Source organism: Brachycentrus maculatus, unplaced genomic scaffold (assembly GCF_059751285.1).
Source record: "Brachycentrus maculatus isolate JH-2025_06_01 unplaced genomic scaffold, ASM5975128v1 h1tg000172l, whole genome shotgun sequence".
Classification (NCBI taxonomy): domain Eukaryota; kingdom Metazoa; phylum Arthropoda; class Insecta; order Trichoptera; family Brachycentridae; genus Brachycentrus; species Brachycentrus maculatus.
Genome location: NW_028280925.1, coordinates 1,892,227 through 1,915,426, shown reverse-complemented (window position 1 = coordinate 1,915,426; position 23,200 = coordinate 1,892,227). Strand labels below are relative to the sequence as shown.

Below are 23,200 nucleotides of genomic sequence, written 5' to 3'. Positions count from 1 at the left end.
AACCTAAAAATCCAATATAATTTATGTTTGAAGCACTAACTTTGTGATTTTTCATTTTATAATTAAAATGTAACTTTTTTTTAAAAATCAATATAAATATTTTATTATAACTTAATTATAATGTCGACCGGTTTCGAAGCTAGCCGCTTCCTTATCAAGACTGATTAATACTAGTATAAATCAGTCTTAATCAAGAAGCGGTTAGTTTCGAAACCGGTAGACTTTATATTTAAGTTTAATAAAATATTGATGGTGATTTTTAAACACAGTTATATTTTAGCTATAAAAAATCCAATATCATTTTTTTAAAAGAGGGCGTGAAGTGACGTCCGGCTCTCAGCGCAGCCGTACGCTTAATGAACTCTATCATTGCGAGTAACGTTTTAAAAATTCGAGAATTTATACGTAGGTCTGGAGCGGCCATCAATTAATGTTTTAAGTGATTTAGAATAAAGTTGCGGCAAGAATTATGGTATGTTACCGGTTATGGTAATTAATGGTGTATTATTGAATTCACGCACGTCATTTGGGCACTATTTTAGTTCAGGAGCTGATGTCGATCAAACCGCCGGTCAGGTGTTGATTACCTATACTTGTTAATTCACGTTATACGTCATACGTGGTCGGCAAACTCATTAGTTAATGTACCCAAATATCCACAGTATGTTACAACGAATAAGGTTACAATGATTAAAGAAAACACTTCGTTTTTTACCACTTGAGTTTTATTATAGACTACATGTTTCAGAAGTTAAACTTCCATCATTCAGGTCTGTATAATAACTAAAATAATGAATGATGGTAGTTTAACTTCTGAAACATGTAGTCTATAATAAAACTCAAGTGGTAAAAAACGAAGTGTTTTCTTTAATCATTGTAACATGTCTTACCACCAAGTTAATGCCGAAACAATAAATAGAATAAGGTTACTCTTGAGAGATGCATTTTTGAAACTTAACCTCTCGAGTAGTAAGATATTAACAAAAATGTTATACCCTGCAGAGTGAGTTGTTTTATACGAATTTCCATTTTAAAATTGAGTAGTAACATATTAATGAAAAGGTCTGAAATATACAAATTAAGCAAGAGAGCGGCCGCGCGAGAAGCCACACGTGTTGTCCGCATACTTTTTTTTTAGAATATATATTGGAATTTGATTTTTTAGAGCATACCATATATCGCTCACTCCTTTCAAGAACGTCATAAATCAAAAATCGTCAATTTTGAGTTATGCATGTTTTCAGAATGCCTAGAAAATGTACTATACCCCAGAAAAAGAATTATATTTTTAACTTAATATTTACCCGCTACAGGGAAGAAAATGTTGTTTTTTCATTTTGAAGAAAAGGTATTGTTTAATTATTTTTTAAATAAACTAAATATTTTTCAAATTGAGAAAAAACCTTCAGGTTTTACCTAAAAATATCTGTTGCTCAGAAAAAAGTTCAATAAGTGGCTTGATATTTATTTTTAATATATTGTATTATATTTTTAAACTTTAAAAACGTTCTCCTGAAAAATCAAGTTTTTTGATTTATGACGTTCTTGAAAGGAGTGAGCGATATATTTTAAACTTCTTACCTTTCAATCACTTATTTTTTTTCAATAACATATTCTTATTTCAATGAAAAACTTATTTTTTTCAATACAAAAACGGTGTTTTAAGCAAAAAAAATTATTACGTTAAATGGGTTAATGATCAAGAGTAAATTTGATGAAAATTGTAAAATGTTTATATTCTTAATTTTTCTCTATTTTTTGTGTGTATATTAGGTACAAATGGTTAAAAACAATAAAAAATGTATTAAAAAAGAACTCCACAGACAAGACACACAAGGTGGCTTGGTGGGTCTCTGCAAAAAAAAATTATACATGTTTAAATAAATGTATACAATTTATGTTGATAAAAAAAGTTACCTGGCTTCAAATAAAATTAAGTTGCGGGCTACTGATTATCCTACCTTAATGTGAACTATGGGTTTGTATCTGCTCGAAAAATTTGGTTTGAATGTAGTTGTTTTTAATTTTAGGGCCAGATTCTTATGAATTATACGATTTTTCATTCTACTCTTGATAAGGTTCACTAAGGTTAAATATTATTTGCATGAATATTCAGAACCGAAAAGGCGAAAAAACTAGTGTTTGCCGTTCTTATGATTATCTTAATCATATGATTCGGGAATACTATTCAAATGTTATCAACAGGTCTTCCAAACAACTTCCAACAATTATCAGGGCTTCTTTCTACAGATATTCCAAAGCAGACCACTAGTGCTGTGAACAAAGTTCTTATTTATTTTTCACTAATATATTCAATATATTCATATGGAACAAAGGCAAAATAAAGGAATCGGTAAATGATCAAGAGTTAATGTTATGAAAATTGTAAAATGTTTATATTCTTAATTTTTTTCTCTTTTTTGTGTCTATATTAGGTTAAAATCGTTAAAAACAATAAAAATGTATTAAAAAAGAACTCCACTGACAAGACACACAAAGCTTGGTAGGTCTCTGGAAAAAAAAAGTTATAGATATGTGTAAATTGTGATTTAAATAAATGTATACAATTTAAAAATATATATTTCAGGGGCCATGGAGCCGCATGCGATATGCGAACCACAGTTTGTCGACCACTAGTTTAAAAAACTAGTTTAACGCTTTGTTATTGGGTAAAAAGTGTTTGACTATTTACGATTTGATTCTGCGAGTGAATATAAAGCGAACAATTCCATGATCGATTTTCAATACATTTAACGGAATGGTATGAAGAAAAACAAAGTTTTTAGTTTGTATCTGGAAATGTTTGAAAACAATACATTTAACGGAATGGTATAAAGAAAAACAATGTTTTTAGTTTGTATCTGGAAATGTTTGAAAACAATACATTTAACGGAATGGTATGAAGAAAAACAAAGTTTTTAGTTTGTATCTGGAAATGATTGAAAACAATACATTTAACGGAATGGTATGAAGAAAAACAAAGTTTTTAGTTTGTATCTGGAAATTTTGGAACACAATAAAGAAAGCGTAAGGGATGTAGGATGTACCTATTAAAAAAAATATACCCACAAACACACACACACACACACACACATTTATATAAATATCTACAAATTATGGAACTATCAAAAAGGTGATAAATAAATAACGATCAAGATAATCATTCATCACCTAGAAAACATACTGACATATCGCATTTGGCATCAGCAGTTGATAAATAATTTCTAATGATTGATCAATTAATTTCTATAAAAATAAAGTTAAATACTTTGTTAGAATCGGAAAATAAATTATAAAATGTTTATTAACTTCATATTTGACGGGTTCGATTTAAAAAAAAAGACATTACGATTGATTACGAAAACTCGGTTGGCATACTGAACTGTCATAATTAAAAAAAAAGATATTATATTATTTTTTTTTATTGAACGGCTAATGCCTTTAATATGATTAATACATATGGTATATGGTATACAGTACTTAATATAAAAATACACTAATAGAGAAACAAAAAGTCTTAAACATAAAATAACAAATAGTAAGCACTGGTAAATACACGTCTCCTTCACACACTATCAGCGAGCAGCGAGAGAAAGTGAAACACAGCGATTAAATTTATCCATTATAACATGGAGTAGAAATGCTGAGAAAGTACAGACTTCAAGATGAATAACAATATATTAAATAAATCTATACTTTCAAAAGCATTGGCTAACATGTGAAGCCGCGGAACTGGAGAGAACATGGCATAGTTTGCATTATGTACAAATAATGCGAATTTAGATTTTTGCCTAGTACCTCATCGACGCACGCTAATCTTTATAAGATTACATATTCATATTATGATTACTTTGTCATATTTAAACTATAATTTGTGGTCAGGCATACTCGTGTATTAGTATACGAGTATATAGCTCTTGTCGAATTTGTCTTGGAATGTTTGTTGACGATAATGGTTATGCGACAAACAAAATAATGCAATTCGTTTGATTAATGACATTCGTTTGATAATGCCCTAACAAGGCGAAACAATTGTCAAAATATAATTTTTCATGTGTTTTTGTTAATAAAATACAACTTAGTAGACTCAAAAAATCTGTGTTTGATTTAAAATTAATACATAAAATAAATAAAAAAAAATAAAAAAATGCATTTTTAAAATGTGAATAAATACAAATTTACACCAGTTATTTTAAGGCTTATTTTTTTACATTGATCTACTCATTGTTTAATATCTTCTTTTCTTCAAACCCTAATCCGCACCCCAATTGTACATAGGGCACTGCATCATATAAACGCTTATCGTGTTATCTTGATCGTTAACACATAAAGGAAAGGTGATCAGCCCTCCGCTTCAGATACCAGTCCAGGGTAGTATTGAATAAATATTAGAGTGAAAAATCACTTATATTTATTTGACCCCCCCCCCGGAATCGAACCTAGGACCTCCAGAACAGTAGCCGAACGTGCTAACCATTACACTACGGAGGCGGACAATTGTTTAAAGTATATATATATATATATACATATATATATATATATATATATATATATATATATATATATATATATATATATATATATATATATATATATATATATATAACGTGGTAATATTTTTCTTCTGTAAATTGGTTGTAAATAATATGTAAAGTGGGTGTATAATAATAAAATAAACAATGTGTTGCTTTGTAATTAAAGAAACGACAATAAAAGTTTATTCTCAATTAATGTTTATAATATGTTTCTATCTATCTATCTATCTGATTCTGACAGTTAACAATATTAAATTTTTTCTATCGGATCTCTTTTGTTTAATTCTGTGCGACGCATGCGACATCTGGTGGTAGAACTGTTTTATGTAGGTACTATTTGTAAGTACTTAATAAAATGTATAGGTAGGTACCTAGTTATTTTATTACATATATATATATATATATATATATATATATATATATATATATATATATATATATATATATATATATATATATATATATATATATATATATATATATATATATATATATATATGTGTGTATAAAATAAAAATAAATATCGACCATCAGCGCGTCAGAACAAAAACCGCGTGCCTAATGTTCAATATAATGAAACTTTTGTCTAGCGTCATTCGTCATTGGGAAACACTGAATTAGTGAGACTCAAGCTATCAGTGGAAGATGAATCGAATCGGATAACAAAATTGTTGGATAGGACTTGCGTATACTTACATTGCATATGCCAGCACCGCCAGATAACATTGTTGAGTCGAATTTTGTCTTTCCATCTTAATTTTATTCCTTTGAATCTGTTCCATTTCGGCGAAGTGAGCTTTTGTCTGAAAGAAAAAAAAACGCGTGTGAAAACGCTATTCAACAAAGCAAACACCACATCACTACCCAGCTGAATCATAACCCTAGATTACGGGACATTCGTAAAATTTACGACGGACATCAATCTGTGTGAAGTACCGAGGCAATACATGCAAAGAATGTAGTGATAACTAGCATTATCGTAAATTTTTACCGATATATTATGTTAATAATAATAATAATAATAAAACCCTTATCCGCACCCCAATGGTGCATAGGGCACTGCGTCGTATACCGCAGTGTTATCTTGATCGTTTACACATGGAGGAAAGGTGATCAACCCTCCGCTTCAGGAACCAGTCCAGGATAGTATTGAATAAATATTACAGTTAAAAAAATCACAAATATTTATTTGAACCCCCCTGGGAATCGAACCCGGGACCTCCAGAATGATAGCCGAGCGTGCTGACCATTACACTACGGAGGCAGACATATTATGTTAGTATTTTATGTAAAGTTCTCATTTTTTTACACTTGTTAAAAAAAAGTCTTTTGGTAAAATGGGAGTTTCTTATCGTCGTACATTTTACGGTAGTCCCGTATTAAGGCTCAGCATTCATTAGTCCAGTATGAAGGCCGAAACTCAACAAGTGCCTAAAGAAAATAGTCAGAAATTAACTGCTTAAAGGTGCTAGAATAACCATGAAGTATCGATACGATTTGACGAAAAATATATAGATATTTTGATGGTAGAAAAAAAGTTGTGCGACATGATTTTCAGACGGTTTATGGTTTCGAAAGTGAATTTTTGTAGAACTAATAATAATACGTTGAAAAAAGGGTAATTATTATATGGTAATGATATCATCATTTCTCTTTACATTATCTGTTTAATTTTTATCTAAGACCGCTCCATACTGGCATACAAAATGGTAAATTCAGTCGTTATAAATATAGAGATAACAGCAAAAAGGTAATCTACTCATAGGTATATCAATTATAAAATCTGTCTGATCCATTGACTATTTTTTTATTCTCCAATTACGATTATTATAAAATATTTATTTATGTTATATATATAAAATAAGTTTGAATCTGTGAGATCAGGTCACAAAAATAAACGCTTAGGAGTTACAGTTAATTTCCTGATAATTCTCAAATGTTAAAAAATAACAACAAAAGTAAATGTTTTTTATAAAAAAAATGGATTTTCGAAAGTTCAAATCAAATTGAAAACGAATAATTTGTAAGAATATTGCCATCTTATAGATACATATTTGCTTTTCACATTCATTCTTATCTACTATTTTATTTGCGGCAAACCTTCCTAATTTTAGGTCAATAAGACAAAGGTGCTGAAGGCCCTGGGTTTGATACCCAGGGAGGTCGAAATAATTCTCAGTGATTTTTCATTCCAATATTAATTTAATGTCCCTTTGGACTGCTATCTGAAGCGCAGGACTGATCACATCTATCAATAACGATCAAGATAAGACTACGTCGATAACATGTATTGCCCTATGCATATATTTAATATTACAAATTAGTAAATAATATGTAAAATATAACCACACTGTTTTTAGAAATATGATTTTTTTAAAGATTACACATGTGTATTTATATAACGTAATGTTATGTAATATACTAATTTCAGAAAATTTCACATCCGTACGCACTTCGCCATATGTATGCTACATGACTAATTAGATTAGATTAGAGCTAAGAATGGAAAAACTAGCTATAAAATCAAAATATTTCTAAATAAATTTATAATTACAGGTTTAACCATGTTTCATTATTATTAATTATTACCTTTTATATGCATTCGTGTGTTCGTCATAAGAAAACATAAATGGCTATGGACCGTTAAAAAATACATATGCTTAAAAACATTGTCCTACCTATCGAAAACATACGGAAGTAAACACTTAGTAAAAAAACATTACTTTTACTAGTTAAAAAATAAATATTATCTTTTTTTCGGCATCATTAACTTCCTGAAAAAACCAGTTACAAATGCCAAAGTCTTTTGAATTAAAAGTAGAGTAGTAAAATTAAACTTATCATAACGAGGATAACTCGTTTACTTTTTAATGTAATTCCATCCCACGTTTTACTAATTTGCCCTGATGAACCACATTGAACCAGTAGAGCTTAATGATTTTTTATAATTTGTTGTTGCGGATATAAATCTTAAATATTTAAAAAATATATTTGACGGCAAATTAAAAAAATGTAATTTTATTATTTACACTAATATTTAAATTTAATCTTTTTTCAGTGAGCCTAAGCGGCTCATTATACCATTTGAAAAACTCTGGAAATGATAAAACTGTTATACTAGCGACATCTCTAATTACTAAATATAAGTAATGAGCATGTTTTTCAATTACTGTTATTAAAAAAATATTAATTACGCAATTGCTTTAGATAAAAAAAATATCGTTATAAAATTCAGCGTAGGAAAAATCACCAAAGACCTACAATAAAACGTATTTTATTAAGTTAAAAATATGTACGAACAATCGCTTGAAGGATACATACAGTAATATTAATAAAAACTTTTTTACACGTAAATTATTTCAATAAGTAAAACTTAAATAAAAAAATCACCACAAAGTGACTGCCGAATCAATTAATGAAATATAAGTGTTTTAATGTGTTTTTCTTATTGATGATGTTGTTTTTTAAAAATTATAAATATTGTACAATAAATAAAATGTCTTAATTAAACTACTCTTTTTAAGGGTGAATTTTTTAAAACATAAAATAATTGTCAAAGAGATGATTTTCTTTAAATAAAGTCATAATTAAAACTATTCTTTAAAAGGTAAAGTTTTTCGAAATAAAATAATAGTCAAATAAAACCTTGAGATGATTTTCTTGTCATATTATTATATTATTATAAATTCTTTTTTTTTTTCATGAATCTAGCGACATCTATTTTTTATTACATAAATGAATGGTAATGAATTTGTGACGTACGAGTTATGTAAGATTTTCGTGGACGCCTGCTTTGAGATAACATTTAGTAAACAACAGATCACTTATCGTGTGGCAAGAGTGATAAATTTTAATGAAAACCAGACATGGGTGTGTTTTATAAGTAGTTGATCGTTTGGATTTCACCTTGAACATTTTTTTGGACCGAGAGGTTATTGCTCGTATTAAAATTTCAATGAACGTATAGGATAATATTTTTAGGATCTATGGTACAATTCTTATTAGTTCTCCGTACTTTCAAGTATTCCGAATCCAACTGCGCAAATAAAAACAGCAAAGTTAACAGTTTCATAAATTGAAAACAATAAAACATAGCTTATTCAAATATTTATAGTTGTCTGAATGTACCCATGTATCGTGGTCATGGCATGATAATAAATAATAATTTATTCTAAACTATTTTCATTATGAGGAAAGATGATTTCTCCAATATATGAGTAGGCCGCTTGCAAACCACGTTATGTTATAAAATTAAGTTTTTCAACCAATGGCAGCAATCGGTAGAATATCAAGGGCCAGCATTCGTTAAGTCGCAACTTAATTTTCTCTAAATTCAGGTAACATATTACGTCATTGATTTTTTCGTAAAACAGCGTTTTTGCATTAAAAAAATAAGTTTTTCATCGAAATAATTATATGGTGTTGAAAAGAAAAGAGTTATTGAAAGGTTAGGAGTTAAAAAATATTACAAAAATATTTTTTCTATACTGTATATTCTAAAAAAAAACGTAAAAAAAATACCAATATAGATTTTTTTTTAAATCAGGCGTGAAGAAAATGTGGCCTCTCCGGTGGTCTCCAGTGGAATGAATGCGACATAACAAATCTTGGGCCTTAAATCTTCTACCAATTTGAGCTTTTTGAGAGATTTTGGAAAGTGAACTGATCTGCATAGCGAGTTTAGCAAGAGAAATGATTTTTACATCCCATTTTATTCCTAAATTAACGAGTTTTGGCAGATTATGTTAAACATGGACGTAAATATTTTTAATTTTCTACCGATTGGGGCTATTGGCTAAAAAATTTTTTTTTTTACTTAACGTGGTTTTATAGTGGACTACTCATTTAAAATTTATACAAATCGAATCAAAATTACAAATAGTAAAGATAAAATATCATAATAGAAGAGCGGAATGCTTCATTAATTTCCAGACGAAATCTACAAACAGCCAAACATTCTAATAAAATCATTATTATATACTTATTATACTAGTTGTATCCGGCCACGCATAACTGTGGGTTCAGTCTGGTTAAATGGAAAATAATACAAATAGAAAGGACATTTCTGATACGATTAATTTCACAACACTTCGGCTGTCCAAACTTAAAACACAGTAAGGGACATTTTTTTGTAGTACGTTTTTTTGCATTTTTGGACTAAGTAGAATCTACTTGTGTTTTGACTTTGGACAGCCGACTTGTGAAGCAATAATAATAATAAAAATAAGAGTTTTTTTAAATTTATACATCGATAAATAAAAACGAGCGATTTTTCGATTGCAACGTTTACATTTTCATTCACATGGATAGATAAAAACAGGCGCATGTTCGAATAAAACGTAGTGAAAATTTGAAAGTAATCATAATTTGACTAGTAAATTTATTGACAACATTTTGAGTGCATCCAAATACTTGTTCACAAATCTGGACTATCTCCAATTATAGGAGTATTTTCACACACTAATAAAAGAGTGTCTGCTCAATAAAAAGCTTCTTTTCATCTCACCAATAGATGTCTCTAGTGAAGTTCTAGTAATTCAAAAACAATGTTTCAAAATTGGTTCATAACTATAAAACTTCCAAGAATTTGAGTAGTGTGGTTGTCAATAATGGGTAGAATTTGTGAATGTTACACGTGTGTAAAGTGATCACTTAAGCCTATGACGGTCGCAAATGCCCAGACTTCCATATTCTTCTTCATCTTTGATGAGATGTCAAAAAATAATATGGTAAATTTATTGGTAATAATGGCAAAATAAAGAGACGACATTTTTTCTATTTAAGAGCAATCAATTGGATGAGCGCAGCGTATAAAAGGGTGGCTGGTACATAGCAGCCTTCGCTGAGAGGAAATAGATTTGAAATCCATAGGGGAGAAGATTGGAATCGGACGTCATAAGGCCGCCACCCTCGCAGTTAAGGGGTTTCGTCTTGAAGCAACCTTAGAGTTTTCCAAGTAACTACTATACATATGTGTGCTTTTATTGCTTCAGAAAGTAAGTGCGAATGCGATGTCTGTATTGAAAGTATTTACTTTTTCACATCTCAACATAAGTGAAGAAGAATATGAAATATTAATATTATTCATTATATCGGACATTGGATTATTCACCCTACGGATGAGATGTCAATGGATCTTTGTCAAACGGGAGGAATATCTAATTTAACATACTCAACCTTTATAGGATTGTATTAGACTCGTTTTGTGTTTATAACAGCCGATATAATTAATATTTTCATTCATCATTTTCATTTAAAAAAATTGCCTTAAAAAAAACGTTATTTTCGTAAGTTGGCAATGAATGACGTCACACAAACGATGGTGTTATTTTAATGTTGGTGTCATTGCTAAATTATTGGCGGCTCTATTTGTTGATGTCTATGGTCACCCTCCCCCCCTCCCATCATATTTGTATAACACAAATGGTAGTGTAAACAAACAATCCACACTACTACTATTACAGCTCTTTAAACCATACAAACCATATGACGTCATAAAACGTTCGATGACGGAAATTTTATGACGTATGCGAACGCACGTTTTTCGTCTTATTCAAATATCTAAAGTTTAAACTTTAATATCTCCCTTAGTTCCCTGCAGATGTCAATAAGAATGTTATCGATAGTCTTGTGATTTTTCATATTAATTTATTAGCCTATAATCCAACATCGTGACAAAAGCCTATTTATGGTGTCTAAACTTGATTGTTTGATTTCAACAACTCAAAGCTTCTTATTTGAGTTCACGGGGGCCATCTTTTTTTGGTTTGAGTAAGCTTTTATTTAGTAGAGGCCCTTTTATAAAGATATACGCAAGATCCTAACTGGATTATTTTACATACTGGGGCATTATCTCAATATTTGTGAACATTTGGACAGACTAAAAAATGTAATGACTGTATTTATTCTTTTCCTTCTTGTGGCATGTTTTTAAGAGGGATTACCCTTCTGCTATATCGATTCCCAGCTGTCATTTCATGTCTTTGATGGTCTGCCCAGTCGGCTACCTTAGGGTTGGCCGTGCAATGCAATGCGGGGAGTATGGATGGCTCCATTTTCCTCAAATACGCTGTATTTATTGCTAAGAATAAATAAGTGCCAAAAGTAACCCTAGTTAGTGGAGTTAGGGTCAAACCTACCCCTTTCGGTTTACGCCTTTTCTCTTTACCCCCACTATTCTAATTTCCAACAATGAAGCCGATCAATAAAATAAAGTTGATCAAATCTATAAAAGCAGGAGATAATAATGCAATTACGGTAGCTAGAGTATACGAGTAATATATTGTTCAAATATCTGAGACACGCTCCAAGTGTGTTTTTAGTGTATTAAATCTAAAAATAGTTCAAATTAGAATGCCATCTACTAAAATAGCAGATATCGAGAGAAATTATTGCTAGGCAGCAGTCGTCAACCTTTTGAAAATTGAGCATATTTAAAAAAATATAAAGTGAGTAACACATGTTAGAAAAACGCTATCATTAACAGCATGCTCCCGGCACAGTTAACACAACTATGTGAATCTTGATTTAGTAGAGCAATTGAGAGACGTCACTCTCGTGCAGAGGCGTGCATTCTATATAGGCAGAAAAGCAGTGCCTACCCTGGATTAATCGCGTTCCATATGGAAACACGACCATTGCCTACTATGCCTTATCCTTACCCAACCTGATTTAAAACTCTGAGCACGCCACTGCTCTTGTGTATAGTACTTCCAGAGAATATTCCATAGAATTTTATACCTTATGTATAAAATTGGTATTTATTATAGGTTCACAGCATTACGGGTGTGTCTAAATTCTACATCACATTATAATGATGTTAAAATATAATAAATTCAAACATTTTATGTAAATAAAATAATTGGTCAGATTATAAGCGTCATAAAATATTTTAAATGATGTTTTCAGGTGTCTTCCACTATGTAAAATAATTCAGTAAGGATCATGCACACAAATGTGACAATTTCACAGAGACTCTTCAAAATAGAAGGGTCTCTGTTAAATAAAGCTTACTCAAATCAACCATAGATAATACCGTGAACTCGCATATGAAGCGATGTATGAATCATATACATACAAGTTTAAACAAATTTAAGGAATGTGGTTGTCGATCATGTGTAGAATGGTGAATATTCACGTATATAGTGATCGTTTAAACCAGCCTATGATCGTAAACCCTGTTTATTCCCATACTTCCATATTCTTCTTCATTCATGTTGAGATACTAAAATATATTACAAGAATATCAGCTTGAGAAGATGGAACCAGTCACAGCTAAAAGCCTGAACACGCAAATAAAATGCAAGGTTGTGGCAATTTTCTAACCAATTGGTGAATAACTTAAGAATACACAGATTTTAAACGAACGAATATTTACATTTTATACAGATTAAACGAATTTGTGATTGCGTTGGAGACAATTATTAGTTTTTTTTACATGACTTTTTTTAAAGTAAGAATTACGGCGGTCTGCATTGAAATGCCGCACGGGCCGTTGGTTGTTTATCACTGCGATAGAGCGATATTTCTATTTTAGCAATCGCGTGCAACTATTTCGGTACCTGTTGCGCGAAACGATGGACCGATATAAAAATAGCGAAAACCGTTTGAGAATCGGCGAATCGAGACATTTCGCAGCAGATTTATTCTGGAAAGTGGAAAAACGGAAGCAGCTCCAGCAAATAAAATGATATAATTTGTATTTGAAGCAACATTTTAATTATAAATTAAAATGATATAACATTTTTAGGGCGTTCAGATCCTTGTTTACAAATCTGGGTTTCTCCACTTCGAAATAATTTTTACATTTTGACAACTCAACATAGATGGAGAAGAATATGGAGGACAGGGCTTATGACCTGTCATAAGCTGGTTAAGTGATAACTTTATACACGCGTAATCTTCACCATTCTACCCTTATACGACCACAGTACTCAAAATTTTGGAAATCTTATACATATATATCATAAATCACATATAGCTCCATGTTTGAGTTCGCGGCAGCATCTATGGTTGATTTGAGTCATTTTTATTTAGCAGAGACTATTCTTTTCTCTACTAAAATAAACCACTGTCGCGACGAAACTGAAACATGAAGCGACATGCGATTGTACGAGTTCCAAAAATTTTTGTAGTGTGGTTGTCAATCAATTGGTAGAATGGTGAAAGTTACACGTGTATAAACCCTTATCCGCACCCGATGGTGCATAGAGCACTGCAACATATAAACGCAGTGTTCTTTTGAACATTAATCCAAAGAATTAACAATAAATATGGTCGAATAAGTAACACTTCAATATATCGTTCCAAACATTTTTTATTTGTTGCCGACGGAGGTTAGAGGTCAAAATAAAATATGGAACAAAGGCAAAATAAACTACTACTACTACCATCACGCCGTTTCCCCGCAGGGGTAGGCAGAGAGGATGGAACGCCACACTCTTCTGTCCTGACATACACTCCTCGCCTCCTTCACATCCATACATCTAGTCATACATGCCCTCCGATTACGCAGACTTTTGACACCGCCAGATTTTAGGTTCTGATTGATCTGATCGTGCCAAGTCTTTTTCGGTCGTCCACGTTCTGTTTTCCCTCTCACATTCGCCACATATATTTTCTTAGTCATTCTCTCGCTATCCATTCGCTCCACATGTCCGTACCACCGCAAAGAGCTCTTTCTAATCTTTTCAATTATTCCTCGTTCAGCCTTACATTCCTTTCTTATATCTTCGTTTTTAATTCTGTCATACAATGATTTTCCACACATTCGTCTGAGGGAGCGCATTTCAACAGCATTCACTCTGCTTTCATCCTTCCTTTGCCAGTTCCATGTTTCGCTTCCATACATTAGTGTCGGTACTAGCACGCCGTTGTGAACCGCTAGCTTGGCTTCCATGGACATATTCTTATTCCCAATCACTCTGTTAAATCAAAAATCAAAATCAAAAATCAAAATCAAAAATCACTCTGTTAAAGGCAAAATAAAGGAATGGGTAAATGATCAAGAGTTAATTCTATGAAAATTGTAAAATATATTTTTTTAAATTCTCTATTTGTTGTGTGTATATTAGGTTCAAATGGATAAAAACAATAAAAAATGTATGCAAAAAAAATCCTTCGCCAAGACACAAGGTGGCTAAAAGGTGGGTAAAAAAATATTTTAAATATTTTTATAATTGTTCTATTAAATAAATATATAAAAATTTTATAAAAAAAAAATAACACATGAAGGAAACGTGATAAGCCCTCCGCTTCAGGTACCAACCAGTCCAGGGTAATATTGAATAAATATTTGTATGTGTAATAATGTGTGTGTGTGCGTTCGTGCGTGCGTGCGTGTGTCTGTGTATATAATATTGTTTTGCGATCAATTATAATGAAGGCCATGTAGGCCTATGTCTATAAGTCGCTTTATTGCTAGGAACCGATATCTTTTCACTAAATTCATTCTAGTGGGGATGGTCAAGGTTTTTACCAGTTTAGATCAGATAATGCCTATAAAATTCATATACATAAGTTAATAAATAGATAATGAGAATCAAAAAAATTGATATACACGATAATGATGATAAAACACTGGGAATATTCGTATCTAATAGTAATGTTGAGTCGGTTTGTGGTCCCGTGGTTAGTGTCACGGACTCTCGGATTTTAAGTTTCTCGGATCGAACCCACTCTACCACAATTCGATACCTATTTCTAATAATGAGCCGCTTAGGCTCACAGAAATAGTATGAACCTGAAATATTTGTGTAAATAATAAAAATACAAATATATATATATATATATATATATATATATATATATATATATATATATATATATATATATATATATATATATATATATATATATGTGTGTATATATATATATATATATATATATATATATATATATATATATATATACAAATATATGTATATATATATATACATATATATGTATATATATATATATATATATATATATATATATATATATATATATATATATATATATATATATATATATATATATATATATATATATATATATATATATATATATATATATATATATATATATATATATATATATATATATATATATATATATATATATATATATATATATATATATATATATATATATATATATATATATATATATATATATCAAACATAGGTAGAAGTGGTGAATGTTACTCGTGTGTAACGTGATCACTCAAAAACGTAGTACCATTTGTTAAAAAATATTTTAAATGAAATGTAAAGAAAATAGAAAGCAACAATGAAAGCATTAAAATTCATTTTTAAATCGAGCCTGCGATATGTACAATGTAATGCTTAATGAAATAGACATCAATGATGTTTCTTTTAAAACGTTTAAGACTATTTGATGAAGAAAATTTCTATTATTTGATGAAAACATTTAATGTAAGTTTATTATATAGTTATACTTTTATGTATATGACAGTTTATTTATTATTTTTTATATTACTTATGTGAAAACCTGTAAACGGATTTTTATTATTTTTATTTTATTATATTATATTATTTTTGTAAATATTCTGTTGGTTTTCCAATAAATAAAAAAATAACAATATGAAACTAAAAATAAAAAAAATTAACAACGATGCAATCGGGGTCAAAAAACACGTTTTTACCTGTCATGGGTAAAACCTTTATTACAGGTGTGATTATGATTTCAAAGCAATCGGTAATTTCTTTACGAGATTTAGGATATTTAACAAACGAATATACATATTACTCGTAAGGAAAGATGTACTATATGTTCTAAAAATTATGTTATTACTTCGTAGCTATGCTTATACATACTTAAAAATTATTTTTTGACATCTCATCAAAGATGAAGAAGAATATGGAAGTCTGGGCATTTACGGGGCTGACGACCGTCATAGGCTGGTTTAAGTGATCACTTTACACACGTGTAACATTCACCAATTCTACCCATTATTGACAACCACACTACTCAAATTCTTGGAAGTTCTATATATATGAACCAATTTAGAAACCTTGTTCTTGAATCACTAGAACTTCACTAGAGACATCTATTGGTGAGATGTAAAGAAGCTTTTTTACTAAGCAGAAACTCTTATATTACTTAAATAAATAATTTAGCACAGTCGGCAAAAGCGAAAAAAAAACTTGAATAAAATGTAAAAATAATACATACAATAAATTAATTCTGTTCACGCATTTTTAACGATTATTTAACGGACGTATCGTGTTCTTGCGAGGGTTCGACCCCTTAACCTATGCATCAAATCGACGGCCCATACGTAAAGTACTCCATCTGCAAATCTGTTACTTTACAGGAGAGAGCTTAGAAGATATTTTCAACGTATTATTTTTTATTAATTAACGGTTTTATCTGAAATTATAAACTAGTATTATTCCGGACAATCACTAACACAGCATGCAAACAATACTACCCTTCACCACCATAGCACCATTTACACACTCAAAACTACACAAAATGTTTCGAGACGAATGGTGGAAATAATAGAAAATGGTGGTGAAGGGTAGTATTGTTTGCATGCTGTGTTAGTGATTGTCCTGACGAAGAGACGGGTACGTCTCGAAACCGGTAGACGTAAAAATCTCGGTGGGTGGTTATATACTAATTTTATTAACATTTTTGTAAAAAAAAAATAGATAAGTAAAAATGACTAACCACAAATTAAATGCTTTAAATATGAATAATATTGAGAATATAGTATTATTCATTAAAAAACACGATAAAATAATGTAATAATCGTTTTAAAACTTTATGCTTTGTCAAAATTAAGTAGTTAACGTTTTAGGAGTTCATTTCGAAAATTACATGCAGATAGCGTCTTATACACCTGAAAACTAGACGTAATTTATTTTATATATATATATATTTTTTTGTTTGTTTATATTTCGATTCAGTTGGCTTGGCCATGTACTCCGCATGCCTCCTGAGAGCCTTAATCAAGCTTGCCTCTTTTACAAGGCATCAGGTTCGCGCCGCCCAGGACGACCACTGCTGACAATTCGTCGGCAGTTCTCGTCAGAACTTCGAGTCGCGGATCTGACTTGGGAGGATGCAAGGGAGCTGGCAGCCGACAGAAAAGCCTGGAGACAGTTTGTGGACTCCATATGCTCCACCTAGGGAGCGGATATGGTTTATTATTCTATTCTTGTATTTGTAGATAACGGTTAGTTGATAACATACACCAAATATCTCAAAATTGTCAAAAATGTAGTTACAGCACTTTACGTAGGGCACGTCGAAATATTAAACGGTAAAACTCACATCTACATACTAGCATCATTTCTGTTTTTTGTGCTGAATGCGATAAGATAGTAATGGCAGACAATGTTAGGTGAGATCCGACATAATGTGACGACCCCGCTTTATCGGCCTGGAGACACCATGTGACCCCATCACCAGACCTTTGGGGACTCGGCGCCGATAACGGATAGTCGTAACAAATTCGCTCGGACTCGCCAAGCTACATTATTCGCCAAATAACATACTATTTTACTTTTCCTTTCATTCCAAAAGGATATAAAAAGGTGTATGATTCTTTTTCTCATGTATTTATTTTGTTCCATAGAAAGATATATTATCGCTGCACAAAAAATAAATAATATGTGTAGTACATATAAATACGTTTCCGCACATTTGAATAAGTATGTATGTTGAGTACTTTTCAAGAAAATCGAAAAAGATTAACGTATTTTTTCAAGGTTTTCTTTTATAATAAGAAAAATATATTTTACTCATTTAGTTTTTACTTATAACCCTTATCTGCACCCAATGGTGCATAGGGCACTGCATATAATTGACACAGTGTTATCTTGATCGTTACTTACATGAAGGCAAGGTGATCACTCTTGCGCTTTAGGAACCAGCCAGGATAATATTAAATGAATATTACTGTGTAAAATTATTAATATTTATTTTCACCCCCCCCCCTGGGAATTGAACCCGAGACCTACAGTACGGCAGCTAAACACGCTGACTATTACACCACGGAGGCGGACTTCGCGGATTCATTTCTAGGGTATAATTAAAAAAAACTAATATTAGGAACACGAACTTTAATGTGAGCATATAAAATTCGTGCACAATTTTGAATATCCGCACATAGTATCTATTTAATACTGCTCAAAGTGCTTTTTTTTACATAATAGAGATTGAAAAATTTCTGCCATCAAAATGTAATTTTTTCATTTTCAAGACTTTTTTATGTCAATTCTTTGAAGGAGGCGTCGCCAAGTCCAGAAAATTCAGATACAGTTAACCTGAATATAAGTGAAACCACTTTAAAAGAAAGCTATCCTAAGGACTCTCTGTAAAAGAAAGCGTGGATATAAGAGATACCTCTTTATATGAGAAAAAGGTTCCAGTCCTTTGGGATCTCTTATATCCAGGTTCGACAGTAGCTTCTTGCCTCAAGTACCTACCAACTAACCCCCTCTCCCCCGCACGACATTCAAAATTATATTTTCAAGTGCTGATTAGTTACATACTGTATTAATATAATCTGACGTGGATGAGATATAATAAACTAATAGTTGCCGTTTTTTATCTATATTATTTTCAGTCTGTCTAACTTAGATTAATGAAATAAGAGCGGTTGGAAACGAAAGCCCTTTGCACACTTGTCTTTAGAAATGGCTTAAAAAAATTTCCACGGTTTTTGAAAGATTTTTTTTTTATTTAATTTTTTATTTATTGATTTGGAGTTTAATTTGTAGAACTTCATTTTAATTTATGTATTAATTTTAAATCAAACATATTTTTTGAGTCTACTAAGTTGTATTTTATTAACAAAAACACATAAAAAATTATATTGTGACAATTGTTTCGCCTTGTTAGGGCATTATCAAACGAATGTCTTGTTTTTGAAAGATATGAATGTATGTAGGTCTGGGTTTAAAATTGTATTAAATGGGAAAATTTTGGGATAGGTAGATTATTTTTTTAATTTTAAATTCTTTTGCATTACATGACATAAATTCAAATACAAAAAAAAATATGAATAAAATATAAATATAAATACAAAAAAAGATCCCATAAAGGCATGGTCTGTGTGTGGGTATACAATATAATTTAATTTAGTCATGGTAAAGGGTATAAGGGTATAGGTATTATAAGTAGAACTAGAATAATAGTGTTAATATAAAATACAAAAAATACTTGACTATCAGAAAACAATTATTTTGATTTATTTTTTATTAAATAAAATTAAAAACTTAAAAACAAAAAAAAATATGAAAAAGTAAAAAGTTAGCAAGCATGTACTACAAGAAAAAGGAGCTTAAATCTGTCACTTCAATAAATAATCTAAGCAAAATTTTAAATTTACACTAACTTAGATAATTTACACTAACTTAATAACTTAGATAATCCGCCTCCGTAGTGTAATGGTCAGCACGCTCGGCTACCGTTCTGGAGGTCCCGGGTTCGATTCCCAAGGGGGGTAAAATAAATATAAGTGATTTTTTCAATGTCATATTTATTCAAGATTACCCTGGACTGGTACCTGAAGCGGAGGGCTGATCACCTTTCCTTCATGTGTAAACGATCAAGATAACACTGCGTTTATATGACGCAGTGCCCTATGCACCATTGGGGTGCGGATAAGGGTTTTATTTTTATTATTATAGATAATTAACATATAACAAATAGTCTTTGTGGGATAAGATGATTTCGTGGTATGATATTCGGGGAGTATGCTTTCTAGGAATGAGAAGATTGATAAAGATTAAAAGGAGAGTGGATGGTGCAACGAAATTACAATAGTTAAAGCAAATAAAAACCTATCATCGAAAGTTAAACCACCCGAGTTGGAAGCCTGGGTGTAATTGACATCAATGTATTTTATTTATTAAAAAAATGATTGCTTAGCATTGGAAGGGACAAGGTAGAAAGTGAATTAATTAAAGTCCAGGTGTAATTATCTTATTGAAAAACCTTTATACTGTAAATTATTTTTGTATCTCCTGTATGTTATGTTTATAATCTAATAATTTAAAAAAAAATATATATATATATTATTAAAAAATAAAAAATGAATATAAAAATTGTATTAACATGTTAGTATTCGGCTCAACACAGGCCATGCCTAAAGAGCCATAATACATATAATAAATGTATTTATGAAATGAATATGTATATTTGAATGTATCTATGTATTATGAAAATAATAAAAAAATAGATAAATAAAAATAAATTGTTTCGGCATTAACTTTGTGTTAAGACTTGTTACAACGATTAAGGAAACACTTGTTTTTATACCACTTGAGTTTTATTAAAGACTATACTAGCTTCAGAAGCTAAACTTCCATCGTCAGGTCTGAATAATAACTAAAATAAAAAATAAAAAATTGTTCTTTAAGTAAGGAGAGGGGTATGTTAGTTATTTTTTTAAAAATAAAACTCAAGTGGTATAAAAACAAGTGTTTCCTTAATCATTGTGACATCAATGTAAGGTAGGGGAAAGGCTAATGAGATGGCATGGGCACAAAGGACGTAGAGAACCTGAACATATTGTAATCCAGGCGATTCCATGGATCTTCTTCGAAAGACATCTAAAGGAAGGCCAAAAATTCATGGATGCCACAGAAAGATTTTATTTTATTTGTTCGGGAATTGTACAGCTTACATATAAAAAAATGATATAATAAACAAATGTTACATTAACAATAATAAACATTACATTACATTAACAAAAATAGTTTAAAAAAAGCCAATTAAACAATTCCACATTTGTGTTATAAAACTATTAAAAAACATTCAGAGATTTAAAAAAAGGGTATGATATAATAAAATAGATTTAGCAGGAAGGAGAAGGATAACATGATTCAAAGGCATGACCTAGGTGACGTTGTATATGATAGAAGGACCTACAACCCGAGGACGAGGAGAGCTGACACTAACAGTCTACAAAAACGATAAGTTAGGATGGAGCCAGGAAGAAGAAGATCGAAAGTTAAACTACCCGTACGCAACTGAGTTCTGGTTCTTAATGTAAAGAAGTGAAGCATGTAGTTGGCAAAAGAAGGATGAAAGTATAGATAAATATACCTGTCCACTGTTACATTTTAGTAAAAAAACGCACATATTTGAATAAGTAACGTTGTGTTAAAATTTTAAAGCAATCGGAGAATAACTTAAGGAGATTTAGAATTTTGACCGAGCAAACATTTACATTTTTTATAATAATAAATTTCATATCAATCATTGACTATGATACAAAAAGTAGACTTCTTTGTTGTTCTGGTAGAAGTGGTTTGTTTCAATATCTCAGGGGATGCTTAAAAAAGTCGCCTAAACCGACCAATCGGCCGATTAGTCGTCTAAAAATTGGCCAACCAGTCATTAATCGTGCGAACCGAATAATGGTAACAATAGGGTGTTTCGTATTTTTCACGACTCACGAAAATAGAGTTTCAAAACCAATAACTTTAATAAAAAAGATAGTGTTTATATTATTGATGTAATAAAGACCATATGAGTAATTTAGATTGATAATGTTACATGATTTAGCATGATAAAAACGGTATTAGTACTTATAGAAAACAGAGATAACGTACATTCATTTTTTAGGTACGCTAAACAATATTGATCATATCAAAATGGGATATTATATATTGGATGAATTCAATTGCAGTGTTCTTTTCTAATAAGTATTTAGAGGGATTACTGGCAACCTAATGCTAAATGACAGCAGCTGTTAAGAAACAAGCTGTCCGCCATGAAAAATGTTTAGTACTGCGTGTGTTTATGTTACGTTCCACAGATGGCGCTGTAATTGCGGTAAAAAAATATGTTTAAAAAATCAATTTTATCAGTCCCGGGTAAAGCCACCCGTCACATGTATTTTTCTCCATTTTTTCTTCATATATAAAATTTAATAATAGGTAGCATTAACTTGTTATTGTTAATTATTACTTTATATTGTTTCTGCTTTAAAGCTGATGCTTATGTAAGAGTATTAAATATTTTTATAAAATAAGATATTGAACATTATTTTAATAAAATAAGAAAATTATGAAATGTATGTAATCATAAAATATAAGAGATATAAATAATAAAAATCTATAAAAAACTAACAAAATTTTAAATATCATGAAAAAGTTTTGCAACATTTTGAGTGTGTTCACAAAATCTGGATTATCTCCAAATTACAGGAGTTATTTTCATATTATTTTTTGACATCTCATCAAAGATGAAGAAGAATATGGAAGTCTGGGCATTTACGGGGCTTACGACCGTCATAGGCTGGTTTGAGTGATCACTTTACACACGTGTAACATTCACCAATTCTACCCATTATTGACAACCACACTACTCAAATTCTTGGAAGTTCTATATATATGAACCAATTTAGAAACCTTGTTCATGAATCACTAAAACTTCACTAGAGACATCTATTGGTGAGATGTAAAGAAGCTTTTTATTAAGCAGAAACTCTTATATTAATTATAAGCTTAATAATAAAAATGAAAATGGTATTTTCTGGCGTTTCTCATGTGTGTGATTATAATCCGGGATTCGGATCTCACATACTAATATAAGAGTTTCTGCTTAATAAAAAGCTTCTTTACATCTCACCAATAGATGTCTCTAGTGAAGTTTTAGTGATTCATGAACAAGGTTTCTAAATTGGTTCATATATATAG

At 30.5% G+C, this 23,200-nt stretch overlaps 1 protein-coding gene across 2 annotated transcripts in view; it reads right to left on the bottom strand.

Moving 5' to 3' along the window:
- The window catches only part of Mondo (MLX interacting protein mondo), a 60,903-nt gene that overhangs the window by 33,226 nt on the left and 4,477 nt on the right, over positions 1-23,200 (bottom strand). For both annotated transcript variants that reach the window (XM_088262014.1, XM_088262015.1), the window contains exon 2: positions 5,232-5,338. In XM_088262014.1, coding sequence (XP_088118140.1) covers positions 5,232-5,338 — 107 coding nt within the window. The remainder of the gene's footprint in view (positions 1-5,231; positions 5,339-23,200) is intronic.